Source organism: Pelobates fuscus, chromosome 5 (assembly GCF_036172605.1).
Source record: "Pelobates fuscus isolate aPelFus1 chromosome 5, aPelFus1.pri, whole genome shotgun sequence".
NCBI classification, from domain to species: Eukaryota; Metazoa; Chordata; class Amphibia; order Anura; family Pelobatidae; genus Pelobates; species Pelobates fuscus.
In genome coordinates this window covers 92,597,659-92,613,823 of record NC_086321.1, presented here as the reverse complement: position 1 = coordinate 92,613,823, position 16,165 = coordinate 92,597,659, and the positions used below count along the sequence as shown (strand labels likewise).

Genomic DNA, 16,165 nt, shown 5'->3' with positions numbered 1-16,165 from the left:
GTAACCCTTCTCAAGGAAACCGGTACTAAGAACAAGTGCCTCTGTTTCATAGTCATCAATGACTGAACAGTCTCTGCGCAGTCTAGTAAATTGTCCTTGGGGGACATTGCGTATCCAAGTGGATGGTGACGTGATGTAGAAATCCATTAAAGTCTACTTTTTTCTGAAATGTTTTGGTATATACATGATTATTCTCACCCCAAAGGGCAAGATCCAGGAACTCTATTTTAGCTTTATTAAAAATTGCATGTAAAAGTCAATCCCCAATCATTGGAATTAAGGTGGGTCATAAAATCCTCAATCTCAGTAAGGTCTCCATTGCAAATGATTAAAATATTGTTGATAAATCGACAATAGAAAACAAGGTGATTATTCCACTGATTATTCTGTAAAGCATGTGACTCCTCCCAGAAGCCCATAAATAAGTTGGCATATGATGGGGCAAAACTCGCTCCCATTGCAGTCCCCCTAGTTTGAAGATAAAAAACATAATTGAAGGTAAAATAATTATGTGTAAGTATAAAAGATGTAAAATCTATAATAGTTTGGGCTTGGTTCAGAGGTAAAAGGGGATAAGCAAATAAAAAATGTTGTAGAGCTATTAATCCTTTTGAGTGATTAATATTAGAGTATAGAGAGGTAACATCAATCGTAACCCAGATATAGTCATTCTTCCAATCGAACTCTCGCATAAGAGATAATACATGACCAGTGTCTCTTATATACGAGGGTAAATTAGGAACATATCACTGGAGATGAAAATCTACCCCTTTCGACAAGGGGCAGTTAGAGATCCGATAAAGGAGATAATCAGACGGCCTGGGGGATTTGAAATGCTCTTATGGATTTTAGGTAAGTAATAGAAGATGGAAATATCCCCAGCCGAAGACAAGAGATATTCTCTCTCTTTTTTATCTATTGTTTCTTTCAAAAAGGCCTCTTCAATGAGTTGTCGTAATTCCTTAGAGAAATGTACAGTGGGGTCAGAGGTTAGTTTCACATGGTAATTTTCATCACCTAAAATTCTTAAGGATTCCTTGAGGTATTGATCTCTATCAAGTAGAACAATCCCCCCCCCTCCTTTCTCTGCATTTATTATTTTTAAGATTTTTTAGGGCATCAACCTCTTTGTGGTTGAGGTTGTTAGTTTTGGTCCTATCTTGTTTTATGGATTTTTCCAAGATCCTAAAATCTTTCAGGACCAATTCATAAAAAATAGTTAAAAAGTGACCTTTATCAGAGGTAGGGTAGTACGTGGATGGAGCATTGAGACCTGAGGCAATATTAGAATTGATGACTTCTCAGTGCATCAATTTCTGGGAGGGTAGACTCCTGTTCCTGTTTTTTAAAATGATTTCATCTTGAGGATCATTCGGTGATCTAGGACAGAGTTCCAAACTATTGGCTTATTTCAGATGAAAAGATCTGGTTAGTGTAAGTTTCCTCACAAAATAATTCAGATCTTTGAATAAGTCAAGCATGACCGGGTATCTCATAGAAGCAAAGTTTAATCCTTTAATAAGGAGGGAGATTTCTGCCATATTGAGTGTGTGGGAGAAGATGTTTAAAATACCTTTCAAGGAAGGCATCGGATCTTGTTGGGATTGGAATTTTCCACTTCCTCTTGTTCCTCTATAGGTGCTATTCTTTTTCTCCAGACGGAGCTTGTAAAGAGGGGGGAAATTTGAGGATTTCCCCCCTGGTCCTCCTCTAAAAAAAAATCACTGGAATCTAAAGGGGGATTTCTAGTCTTGGGATAAGCCCCTGAAGGATGGGTGTGAGGTGAATCCAATGTATTAGGGGAGTTAGATCTGTCGTGACCCATATAGACTTTGGGATGGCGAATGGGGATGTGATTTGGATTGTTGAAGAAACGTTTGTCATTCCTCCTTCTATGGGACGGGAGGAAGTCATATCTGTTCTTAGGATGGAACCTTGGGGAGGATTTCACAGCATCAGCATAGGACCTGTATGCAGCTGGTCTATTTCTAAAGTTCGATTTAGTAGATGTAGAGTATTTAACAGATGAGGAGTAGGTCTCTCTGGGTGTCTAAGCCGGCTCTCTTTCCTTTGCCAGTTTCTAATAGTCCCATTCTCATAGTCTTTTTTTTATCCTTTTGAAACTTTGAGTTTTTTCTATTTATTAACTCCTTCTCAAAATGAATTATTGTTTGGTTGACTAATTAGTCTAAGTCCTTAATTAATAATTCATCCCCTGATACTTATTATTTTTGAAACCTTATGGACTTTATTAGTCATCATTTATATTGGATCATTAAATATATTGTATTACTTGATAGACATCTTCTTATTGTTAGGTGCGCTCACACTATAGTTTTATTATTTCATCGCTCTTACACTGTGTGAAGCTGCCCATTTATATTTTTATTGCTATCTACTACTTGTATTATTTTATTTGACCTATCTATATATTTGTCCGTAAGACAGAAATCCTCAGGGATAAGGTAGAACATTCTGAAGAAACCCAGGTCCAGGGAGTAGGTGATCGTCTTCACAAATTCTGGAAACCCTGGGTACAGATTAATACAGATGGCTGGGTTCTGTCCATTTTAACAGGGATACAGCCTGGAATTACTAAGTCTTCTGAGAGGAAAACAACCAAGATCAAAAACACTTTGTCAGCCTGTTTACTACACTTGTGTTTTTTTTAGACATGTTTGTTTAGCATGTGATACCTATATTTACAAAAATAGTGCAGTATCTCAGGCATATCCTGATTACTTTTATTGTAGCTGGTAATATTGTAATGTTTTGCTCAGCATGTGATACTGCAAATACACTGCTAAAATACAGAATAAAAAAAATAATAATAATTGTAAAGAAACAACAAAAAAACAAACACTTTGTCAAAGAAAAAAATGCATTGTTAATGGACAGCAATAAACTTATTTCAGCAGACATCATCATGAAAGTACATATGGATATAAAATTTAGGGGGATTTATTCCCCTCTGCTCCTGATTCCAAAACAGGAGAGTGGAGGACAATTTTAGACCTACATTCGCTGAATGAAAAAGTGTTTGTCCAAAGATTTTGCATGGAATTTCTGGCCTCCATTGCATCTGTTGTCCATCAAAAAGACTTGTTAGCAGCCATAGATCTTAAGAATGCGTATTTTCACTTTCCTATCTCCCCACCTCATCAGAAGTTTCTTTGCTTTGCAGTCTTGGAAGATATTTTTTAGTTCACGGCAATGCCCTTTGCACTAAGCACAACTTATCACACTTTCACCAAGGTTACTTTAGTGGCACACCAGCGCTTGAAGGGTATTCAGATCTACCACTAACTGAATCATTCTGGTCACTGTTTCCTCTCAGACCTTTAGTATCAGATAAGCTCTGCTCTTACTACTTTGCAAACCTTTGGTTGGCTAATACATTTTCGAAAGAGACAGCTCATAGTCTGACAGAACATTAGTTTTCAAGAGGCTTATTTCAATAAAAACATGGGCATGGTGTTTTTGTCAAGGGAAAAAGGGAACATCTGCTACTAAAGACTCATCAGGTTACAAAATCTGCTTCCATTACAGCAAGTGACATTGACAGTCTGCTGAGATCAATATCCACAAGCATTAGCCTGTTCAAATGGGCCCAATAGAATATGAGAATTCCACAAAGAGTCTTCCTGTCCCTGTTCCACCCAGGTACAGATCATTTGGAAAAACAGATTCTGATCTAGTTCAGGATGAGGCAGGCCCTTCTTTGGTGGTCAGAAGAACACAAAACAAGTTCTGTCTGAAAGATGTGGTAATTACCTCAGATGTCAACAAAAGAGTTTGAGGTACATTGGAAAGTTCAGGGTACTTGGAAGAAACCTTTTTCCTTAGCTCCAGTAAATATTCTGGAACTGAGGGCAGCGTGCCTGGCTCTTCTTCATTTTCAAGAGAAGCATTCAGGACAATGGGTGATATTGAAGATGGACATCAGGACAGCTGTCTCACATGTCAACAATCAGGGTGGCACCAGAAGGTGGCATCAACTTCAAGAGATTTCTCCCATGACGGCTAAAGAGTATTTTTTTTTGAGGCTCTGCAGTTTATGTTTCAGGTCCAGACAACATCATAGACTTTCTCAGCCGTCATCACCTGGATGAATTGGAATTGCATGGAAATGGAGAGAGAAGAAATAGAAGGTTTTTCTCCAAGACGTCCTCTACTAATAAGACCTATTATAGGATTTGGTCTGTTTTCTCTGACTGCAGTAACTTCCATAATATTGAAGTGTCATCACCTTCTGTTTCTGGAGTTTTGGGATTCTTCACTCCAGCTTTGATAAAGGCCTCAGCCCAAATTCTCTTCAAGTCCAGGTGTCTGCTATTTCAGCTATCTCTGGATTTAAATGGGCTTTGAACCCTATGGTCTCCAGATTATGGACAGCGGTTAAAAAGCTCCTCTTAAGGTTTTTACTTCTCAGTGGGATCATTCTCTGGTCCGTAACTCCGGGCCCAAATTTCCATTGGAATCCCTTCAGGAAACTTCTCTCGGTTTGCTTACCTTGAAGTGTGTGCTTTTGGTGACAATTACCTCAGGCAGTAGAGTATGGAAGATTCAAGACTACTCATTTTATTGCGTTTTCATCTTATTTCCTTCTTCCCTGACACAGTTGTCTTTCGTACCTTTCCTGAATTTTGTCCAAAGGTGATTTCTTCATTTTACATCAATGAGGATGTGGTTCTTCCCACTTTCTTCCCATCTCCTTCTTCTCAAGTGGAAAATGACTGGCATTCCCTGGGTGTGACAATATGCCTCTTGACCTGTTTGGATATATACTAGGATTGAAGATAGTCTACTCACCTTTTTGTGGAACCCTCTGGCTCTCGTAAGGCTATTTCCAAAGCATAGAATACAGTTCCTCAAGGAATTGATCCTCACTCTACCAGAGCAGTGTCAACTTCTGGGCAGCTGCAGCTTATATATTTCTGGAGAGCATTTTTAAAGCAGCCACTTGGTCTAACACTAATACCTTCATCATTCATTATGCCTTGGACGTTCAATCCTCAAATTTTTCTGCTTTGGTAGAAATGTCCTGTCTTCAGTTTCATCTAAATAAATATTTTTTGTATTTTGCAGTAATTGGTGTTTTTGTGCCTTTTTATTTTGTTTTTTTAGCATACGGTAATGCTGCCATGGATTGTCCATGAATATAAAAATTGTTTCCCTACTTACCATAATTTTCTTTTTCTGGATATATATATATATATATATATATATCAGCATGGATTTACCACCCAGGTGTTATGGTATCCATTGTTGCCTATGGACTGAGCTTGGAGCTTGACTGAGCATATGCTGGCCAAAGAAGATTTTAAGGTATTTCTTCCCGTCATTAACAGTCGGAGCTAACCCTATGGTAATGCTGCCATGGATATATCCAGGAAAAAGAAAATTATGGTAAGTAGGGAAACAATTTTCTATATTTTCACTAATTCTTCTGACTGGGGAGCTCGTGATAAATTGAAATCATCAGCTGACGCTCACAGCCTGTCAGTGGTGCCTAGTCCTATGTCTCCTAATTGAAGACAAGTGGAGAAGCAGAGCGATCAGTCAACATTTTACAGAGTTTTGTGGTGAAACTGTTAATTGTTTAACACCTTAAGGTAAGGCGTTGCTCGGGACCACTTCACACCACAACATCTTTACTGTAATGAAGCGGTTATGGTGTTGAGAGTGGTCTTTTAAGGAGTGATAACCTTGATATTTTAGAAATATATTGTGACAGTATACCCACGGGTAGCTGGATTGTCACCGCTGAGTCCCCTTTCTCTTGTGTGTTTATAGCCCAAAGTGATTATAGCTCTTTGCCACTATATTATCACTGTTTCACCCAAACACTAGTCGAGACTTAGTGAAGGATCAAGAACTGATTTTATTGTCACATTTTTATACCTGTGGTCTCAACAGGAGGTCCCCAATAGAAGAACAATAGAATTGTCACATAGCCAATGCCTTGGGGTTTGTGCCTGAGCTGATCATTTAATTAGCGGACGGTTTCGAGTTAACAAAAGTGGTTAAGATATATGGTTCCTGTGCCCACATCCTCACAAGAGTATCATCCCCAAGAAGGTCTCTGAGTGCCCAATCTGTCCAAGAAGTGCAATCCAAATTGCATAAAAGGTGAAGTTTTCAGTTGACCACAACCATCCTTCACTCCGGCTAAGAGTTCCATAGAGCTGGGTAGAGTTCCTGGTCACCTTAAGTTATGGCTCTTTTGGTCGGTACATGGAGTTCCACAATCCAATCAAGAGTTCTACAGGGTTTGAGGGTAGCTCCCAGTCAGGCGCACCATGCCTCATCGGCTCCATAGCCAGCTTATGAGTGCTCCTGGGCCACAGGAAAAGGGAGCTGGGCTGGAAGGCATTGGCGGGAGTGGAAAATGGTACTTATATTCTTTTTTAGAGTAAGGTCCAGAGACATGTACAAGTCTGTCTTTCACATATATCACCCATGATGCTTTGTCAGTCTCAAGGGGAAAGAAGATTCGATAACATCTGGCGTACCATGGATAGCCACAAAGGTCTTAAACTAAGACTGCTTACACAGATACCTAATAATTGAGGTAGATCAAACTCAAAAGAATTGATTTATCTTAAATACAGAGAAAGATGACTGAAAATATAGACACTGAATGCATTTCACATCCCATAAAATGTAAAAAATATTTTTACTGGCTCTTCAAGCAAAAGAAAGCTTATTTAAGGTGACAATCAGATTACATATACCCAGACATTCAAAAGATAAATTAAATACTTACGGCATTCAAGAAACTGTCTTAATCTGACAAATATGGCTTGAAGAAATCCCTGGAAAAAAAAAATGGATTACTACCACTGGCTTGCAATATAGCTTTTGATAAGAAATGCTGCATCTAGGTTACAGGACTGACATCATGTGAAGTTAATTCAACTGTGATTTGTGCTTTCATTCTCTGCTAAGAGAAGTATTTTCTTTAGCCTGTTTGGAATCTTCAAATTTTCAATTGCATGGGCATTTGAAAGGCGCAGAGATTGAAAGGCCATCTAATGATGGCTATAATAGATCTGCTGAGAAGTTCAAGAGAGAAATGATTTCAATCATCATAAAATGATAATCTGTGATTTTTGAATGATGCGTGCAATCATTAAAGGATAGTTATACTAAGCACATACAGTGTCTAAAAAAACCATAAATAACTAGGCTGCTAAAATGAATTTATAGTATTAGATATATGACAAATAAGAATGAACTGCATGTTATGGGAAAATAATCTCGAGGTTTGGGAAACATCATAAACCACAAAACTACAATCTGAGGGGTTTATGGATGCGCCTAGAGCTCAGATAAGGCATTATTTTCTCTTAATGACATTGATCTGTTATAGAATATCTTATCTTTTTTTTCCCATACAGAATTGTGATGCATAACAGCAGGAATGTCAGAGATTGATCCCTGCCATTCCAACGCATACAAATGCAGAATTGTGCTTTTTTTTTTAGACATATATATCCAGCCTAAGACTGATGGAGGTCACAACTCACATTAATACCTTAGAGGTGTCCTGTGATTGACAGATCTTGACAAGTTCAGGCATACCATACAATATAGTTTTGATTACACAGTATGTAGAGTTAGATTTGAAAACAATCTACCATCCCATGTGCAAATGGTTAAAATAATAAACATGTTACAAAAAAAAAGAACTAATGCTGTGGATGGATTATTCTCTGTAAAGGAAGTAAATGTTTCCTTAAATAGAGGGAGTGCCTGCATTTTGTTTTAGTGTCATTAAAAAGTCCCCATTAAAGGAAGTGTGACTCTTCCACTATAATAGCATATATAACGAACAGTAAATTGTAGTGACATGGCATTTAAAAGAAAAAATATGGGCCAAAACAGCAGAATTGGAGAAACAACCTCTTATTGTGTTTCAGAACTTTTGGCCAAATATAACGGATGGAACCACGACCATCCACAGGGACATTCTGTGGCAGAGCACCATCAGTTGGTTGAACACGGTTATGGAACCACAATCATCCATAAGGACATGGTGTGACAGAGACATGTTTGAATATATTTTGCATATATTTGCATATGATGACAAAATGGTATAATTTTTTATGGTCTGCGTTCCCCTCCTATGCATCGTTATATTTTATTGTGTTATGTGGTTGTCTATATGATTACCCATATGACTGATGATAGGGGCAAGTCCTGACAGGAAATAAACTACAATGCTCTATACAGGCAGTATTTGGAGGCAGCACAGGCAGAGGGGTCAATACCTGGCTGAATGGAGGAGCACAGGCTAAAGGGCAAAGGGCGAGGAGCACAGGACAAGTGTTGATACCTGCCTGGGAGATCCCAGTGGTCCCTAGTAATGGAGGAGAAAGGAGGGACCAGATAGTGGGACAGGTCGGGATCCCAAGTTTCAGACCACCAATAACATTAAGTAATTGTTTAGTCAATAAAACTCTTAGTAAAGGAGTCAAGTGTTACTTTTCACACACTCGGTGGGGATATGCAAGAATAGGCCTGTAGCGAAAGCCACTTCGCCACTGTGGTTTGGAGGGGGCTGCTTGCCCGCCTCTTACCCTGTGACTACGGTCCCTGGGCGATTTGGCCCTTTATGCACGGTATTTGGGCATACTGTGGGTTATTGGGCTGCCCCAGGATTATGGGCCCTCTCATCAGCCCATACGAAACTTAAACCCCATGGCGTTTGAACTGTGTTTGTGGCATCTAAACGCTGTTTGGATATGTTGAGCGCTCAGATCCAAGCCATCTGGGGATGGGTTGAATGTGGGGGTTCTGTTTAGTATAACAGGAGTTATGTATTTTTATGTCTTTTGGTGGTTGCTGGTAACATGTGCTTAATGGAGGCTGTGTTTGTCCCTGGATATAATTAAATCAGCTTCTCCATTGTCTCCAGGATAGAGGATTCTGGGGAACTAGTTTGAGCTTCTAAAAACCATGCTTCCAGAAGGTCAAATGCACATTTGTACTAACTTTTGAACCCCTGGTCCAATTCGTATGATTTTTGAGTATGTTGTTCCCCCGAATGGATTGATTGTGTATATGTATTTTTATGCGAATGTGATGTATATTTTGGGAGTTATGAATGTTGTGTAAAAACTGTATTTTCCCTACCTAGGATAATTGTATTTTCCTGTGTGTACAGATAATTAGTTTACAGGTAGAGGGGAGGGCTATGTGTGGGATGTAACTATTGTGTGATTGGTTAATGTACGTTACTGTGTGTGTCCCTCCCCTTCATGGGAGCACCTAATAAAAAGGGCTGCAAGCTAGCAGCCAGAGAGTTCTATTTTTACCCTCAACTTGAGTCCTGTCTCTTATTGGGGGAATCTGCTACAAGGGATTGCTATGCTAGGCATATTCCCTTGCTATAATCACTGAGCTCTTGTAAGAGCTTGTTCCTGCTTCGTTCTGAAGGGAGATAGCTGCAGCCTGCAGTGCTTATGGTGTCTGGTGGAGTGCTTGGAGTCCTCTGGAAGCGCTAGGAGCATCTTTCAACGGAGGTACCCAGTCGGGGTGCCAGGCGATCCGTTACAAGGCCTAACAAGTACTGTATTTTACATGCACTCCAGGACATTCTTGAAAATTAGAAATATGGCTGCATTTTTGCAAGAAATAATATTTTTAAATTAAGTATATGTAAGGATAAAATGTTACTTGAAGTAGTGGCTGACAAGTGAAAAGACAAAACATTGTGAAGGAGTGAGGCTCAGGAGAAATCTTGAAGCCATGCTTAAAGAGACACTATAACCACTTAATTTCATAGGAGTGGTTATAGTGTCTGGAGTTGCCTAGCATCCTTGTCTATAATTTTAACCAGTTTTCAAAAGGTTTTAACACCAAATAAGAGTTCTCAGTAGCCCATCGCCCACTGGTGATTGGGTTAATAAGGAAGCATTAGCTTGAGCATCAATGGGCCGCTGTGATTGGCGGAGAATGTTATTTGACAACTTTCAGCCTTTTACAGTACCCATTGCTTGTATTTACTGGTATGGTTAAGAACGAGTATAATCTCTACCGTAACCATACTTCCAGCATGGCTGGGCAGTGACTCTAATTTAGCGTAATGGTGATTTAAAAGACAAGGTAATGAGGCATCAATCCATCCGTCCACCAATCCATTTCCACGTTTTTCAGAGGTGCAAAGGCTAAAATATATGGGGGCACCCCATGACATTTTCTCCAAAACGAACACATTTCTATATTAAAATGGTTACAGAAAATGCTTTACTTTTATAATCTAATTAAATTAAATAAACAACAATTTTTAGAATATATGTATATATAAAAAGTTAGTTAAAATAAAATTATACAAATAGGACAAAACACATCTGCTATTCTGCATTCTACCAGCAAAGTCACTAAACAGCAATTAATTATTCATAATAATGTTTTGATTGCGTAGGTATAGCTCTAATAGTCAATTAACAATCTGCCACTCAGTGATAAGTTGATTAAAAAAAAACTGTTTCTCTATCAGTAATACTCTGCTCATCATATTTTATAACTTGTCAAGATACAGCTTATAAAAAAGAATGTGGATTAAAAGAGAAAGACCTGGAATAACCTTAACATATTAAATGCATCTCTCGGCGACTGTTATGGGACACAACCATATTTCAGCAGATAGTAAAACAGTGACCCTCACTGTGCCGAGGTCAGTTAGTTAATCTAAAGCAGCATGATCTTCACAGGATAAATCTGCTCAGAGCCAGATAGAGGTGAACACACACATAAAGCAATATGAATTGACCAAGTCACTGAAGAAAATATATTATGAGAAATATGACATGGCCTACCTGAGTCTCTGAGGCCTACCTAGGTCTTCAGAGTGGGCTCCAGGTGTGTGTCACTAAGCAAACCTCACATACAGTAGCAAAATGTGAAGCAAGGGTCAATGGTAAGTTATGGCCCATTTTTGCCTGCATTGAAATGATGAAGATGCACATAGAGTCTCACGACACCTGAGATGTTCCTACAGAAGTGAATGTGTTGGTAGAAAATAATAGCACCGCTACAGTTTACAGAGTTACCAAACAGACATCATCCTCAGAATTGTTATGATTTAAAAATCAAATGGCAACTTTCAGGCTAGCATAGCACAATGTCCTATTGGGGCAAAAAAGCTAATTAAGATAATTTTAAACTGTGATGAAATAACGTGATTCCCTACATATATATATTTTTTTTAGTCCCGATATGCACATTACATAAGATTAGTAAAACATTTCCTATAAATACAAATTATTTGTTACACGTATGCTGCTTTTTCTGAGACAATAGATACAAGTATTATAAAGCTTACCATAACATCTGCATTTTGTAAAGGTTCCAAAAAACCATGAACGGTCAGCTTTCGAAGAACTGAAATATAGAAAACACAGCACACTTAGACCACAAATTGGATAGTTGCAGAGCATAAATGTGACATTTCGGCAAATACCCTTAAACAGACATACAAAATAACAACACCGTATCACACTGATCCGTAGCACTGTGAGGACATTTCACACCAATAAAAATTATATTTCATTTTATTTCTCATGTAGAAACTATATGTAATATAATATACCTCCCAAGCAGAGGAAAGAACAATAAAATTGAATGTCCTTATACATTTCAGAGAAATATTTAAAGTAACGTTACCATAACCTATTTACACCAATACAGAAGAGTTCAAGCGCCATTGTAGCCTTACGCATACTTATAAATACTTTGCACCTTTTAAATAACTTCAATAGCACATACCAATAGGAAACAGTTGTTAATCTGTAGCTCACAAAAAGCCTCAACACAAACAACTGAAAAAAAGAAAAAACAAAAAAACTACCAAATCCCCCCCCCCCAAAAAAAAAATAACGCTTAGAAAACAGAAGGGATTCAAAATGTATCATGCATCAACAAGTTTGTAGATTTGTAGCAGAACAAAGGAAAGGGGACTATGGGACATTCTGCATCATTGTATTCAGTAGCAGTCATTTTCTCTGAATGCTTTGTGGTATCATAACATTAAAACAGCATCTCTAATACTAAGCATGTCCTATGGTTAAAGTCATTATCAAGGTAACAATAAGTTAAAGAGTCAGTCTATCCACCATAACGACTTTGTATCATTGCATTAGAATAGTTCAGGGCAAAGGTTTAAGCGCGCTAATGGCTAGGGAGCCAAAAACACTGATTAATTATTGTCCGCTGCCCTTTTCTTTTATTCGTGTGCACTGGAGGTAGTTGCCTATTCTGTTCATTATTACAATTATTTACATATTCTACAGCAATGTACAATAGGTAAACAAGACAAACATTTAATTGTAACAAGACATGTTTGACATACGGGCAGAGAAGGTGAACAGGACCGTGCCCAAACGACTTTACAATTTAAAGGACCCGTGGGGCTCTATAGGTCTGGTGCATCTTTGAATTGGAATAAATGAATGGACTGTAATGTAATTTTGTTACATAGAAACATAGAAACATAGAATGTGACGGCAGATAAGAACCATTCGGCCCATCTAGTCTGCCCAGTTTTCTAAATACTTTCATTAGTCCCTGTCATTATCTTATAGTTAGGATAGCCTTATGCCTATCCCACGCATGCTTAAACTCCTTTACTGTGTTAACCTCTACCACTTCAGCTGGAAGGCTATTCCATGCATCCACTACCCTCTCAGTAAAGTAATACTTCCTGATATTATTTTTAAACCTTTGTCCTTCTAATTTTAGACTATGTCCTCTGGTTGTGGTAGTTTTTCTTCTTTTAAATATAGTCTCCTCCTTTACTGTGTTGATTCCCTTTATGTATTTAAATGTTTCTATTATATCCCCCCTGTCTCGTCTTTCCACCAAGCTATACATGTTAAGATCCTTTAACCTTTCCTGGTAAGTTTTATCCTGCAATCCATGAACCAGTTTAGTAGCCCTTCTTTGAACTCTCTCTAAGGTATCAATATCCTTCTGAAGATATGGTCTCCAGTACTGTGTACAGTACTCCAAGTGAGGTCTCACCAGTGTTCTGTACAATGGCATGAGCACTTCCCATGGCATGAGTTACAATCTTAATTTGCCAAGCTTCCTTTATATTGACCATAATATAGATGGGCAATCCTGTTAAGTACAGCCTGACTGTATTTTGGATGTGTGTGATATCATGAAACATTTATCTTGTACAGCAACGTTAGACAAAAAAAAAAAAAAAAAAAACAGAGCAAAAAAGAAAAAGGGAATGTGCTTCACAAATAAGTACAAATGATTACCATTTTGTATCGGTGTATAATTAAGCCAAGAAAATGTTTTTTCTTTAACTTTTGTTTTGTTAACATGAAATAAACATTTTAGAGATATTAATACGATCCTCTATGGAACAGGTAGAAATGAAAGTACACTCTTGAGGGTAAATATCATTGTTCTTTTCCTGTGACATGTTTTTAATTTGAAATAAAGGTTAATTCTTGCTATGACCCAGTTTGATCTTACAGCATCTTCCTTCACATCTCCGTTAAGAGAATGACAAATCAAATTATCGTGACACAACAGCTGAAGGTTCCACGTTGAAGACTTGAGTTGCCAATGCACAGAGGCATTTCAAGGTGACATCTTTCATACGTTTTTTCTTTTTCCTTGTGTCACATCCTCTAAGAATTTTTTTTTAAATGATACAGTTCCTAGTAACCTTTTTTAATTAATATAAAAACAAAATTGCGATGTTTTTTAAATTAATATTTTTATACGATCACTGCAATTATTTAAGGAACATGTACTGGCAGTTTAGATCTGTTGTTAATGCAATTACTGTAACAGTAATATCATGGTTCAAATGGTAAGTGAAGAAATTTTGCACTGTCCTCATGCTGTGTTGTTCTGTGGCATTAGTGGACTGATGACTAAGTTATTCACTGCTCTCCTGTCAAGTGCATAATAGGCTTACTGCATCCTGGGTTTTACACATGCCAAAAAGCATGGACACGCATTTACAACCTTTTTAAAAATACTTTGCTGCTTTTATGTAAGGGATATGTGAGAAGAAAAAAAAAAGATGAAAGCAACTAAAAATACAGTGGCAAAGGAAAATACTAAAAGTATTTGTATTGATCAATTTCAAAATAATATATTTTTGAAATAAAAGAATCATTATTTAGATATTGGTGAAAAGATTTATAAAAAAAAAAAACTTTGTATTTTGAAGAAATATGAAATAACAAATCAGATGCTTTAATTATTCCAATTAATATGGACCTGTCCTCTGTAGAACATGTAGATGACCAGGTAAGCTTTTGGTAGATATACACTTATTCTATAAATTGCACTGGCAAATTTATATAACAATATACTTAAAGGAAGACTTCACGGTTTGTTTTTTTATTATTATTATTTTGTATTTATTTATTTTTACCAGTTTTGCCAATGAAGTCCTTTTTATTTCTGTACTTCTTGGTATGTTTTCGCTATACTGACTGTCAGGTACTAAGGAAAGCAGTTACAATAATGATTGACAGGGTAGAAGGAGCCTTGTTGCAGGATAAAGAGATGTGTAGTTGTACATTTAATGTTATATTTCACACTTCACAAATACATATGTGTTAAGCAAACATGATATTAAAAATCCTCTTCCCTTTTAGTTATATAAAGAAATTGTGTGAAAGCACAGGAAAAACACTTCTCAATCAAGATACAAAGACTGCAAATAATAATTTGATAATAAAACAATGTCACAAGAAATTAACAAAATAGTATTACTCTTTGATATGGAGGTTTACATATAGAGGTCTTAAACTGCATCAACACTACTGTTACTCTTTGCAATAAATTTGCCTTAAAAAAAATAGGAACAAAAAAAAAAATATTTCTTGACTCCAAAGTTATTAACCAGATTTCTAAAGAGTGCAACATACTATTATTAAATATGACATATATTGGTTGATTTTGCATCGTGATAGTTTTTATTTATACATAATAACTGAAAAATAAAGGGGAGGCATGTCCACAGTAGGCGCCTAAACCAAAAGCTTTAATCACACGGTGAGCAGTTCACATACAGGCCAAAGAGATTCTCAGATTAGATCACTAGGGACACAGGTGAATGATCACAATTTACAAATTTCTTTATTGCATCACTATTTAGAAGCTTTAAACAATAGGGGAAGACGTAATAATATAGGAGTTAAGAATGTCCCTAATGGGACTGGGAACGTCACTCTAAATGCAGACACACCTGGTTAATTCCTTCTTAGAGTGTATGTGGTGAACCACCAATATATCGCTTCCACGGACTCCCTTTCCCCAAAATAGCGTAGCTCCAACACTCATCAGGTATCGCCTTTCCCCCTAGACATTAGTCGAGATTGAATGCTGGAAAGTAGATCTGCTTAAAGCAGGCAAGCACTCACAATTTATACATACAGTAAACTTCTCCCCTGTGCCTTAGAGATAATTGAGTCAGGAAACAAATTATTCAATTATCTCCCAGGTACAGAAAAATATAACAATTTTTAAACACCCCAAAAGTACCCGCAAAATCCATGGAAACCCCTCAAGAGTCACATCCCTGGATAGCCCTGATCGGAGTGGCTATCATATCCAAAAAGCACTCAGATCAGTTTTGTGGTTTTAATGTTCCATCGAGGCACAATTTTGACAGTTACAGGGAAATCGTGGCAACGGCCGGACTCAGTTTGTGGGTTTTTATACAAAATCCATACATTATATGCAAACACTTTTAGTTGTGGAATGCTCCCCCCATTCGGTAGTTTATATCTCCCGAATGCCATTCGTATAGGTGGTCGGGAACTTGAACAGGCAGTAGTTCCATATTCACCGGTGTTCACGGGAGTGCCTAGCCGAAATAAGTTCCAGGCACTCGATGACCAGGTCCTGCTGCCTGCGTTCGGGAGAAAAAAATGTCTGCCATCCCTTCTGTTGACCTAGTGCGTTTGGTATACGAAACAGCAGCCACCCAGGGGAGTCTTTTAGGAATAGTTTCTGTTACGGTTTCGCACTTGGGGTGGTCTTCGTTCGGGAACAGAACTAGGGGAATTTCACATGAACAAATGTACAGGGGAAAACTATTACAACCGAAACAAGTGACTGGGCATTCCTTCACAGTGTACACAAGACACAGTTATGAAATTTGAACATATCCGCAGAG

The 16,165-nt window shown here is 37.7% G+C and overlaps 1 protein-coding gene across 1 annotated transcript in view; it reads right to left on the bottom strand.

The window, feature by feature from the left end:
- Nucleotides 1-16,165, bottom strand: part of IPO11 (importin 11) — a 417,607-nt gene that overhangs the window by 304,136 nt on the left and 97,306 nt on the right. Inside the window, exons 7-8 of the mRNA XM_063454060.1 lie at nt 11,333-11,391; nt 6,770-6,818 (exon numbers count right to left, since the gene is read on the bottom strand). Of these exons, the coding sequence (XP_063310130.1) occupies nt 6,770-6,818; nt 11,333-11,391 (108 nt within the window). The remainder of the gene's footprint in view (nt 1-6,769; nt 6,819-11,332; nt 11,392-16,165) is intronic.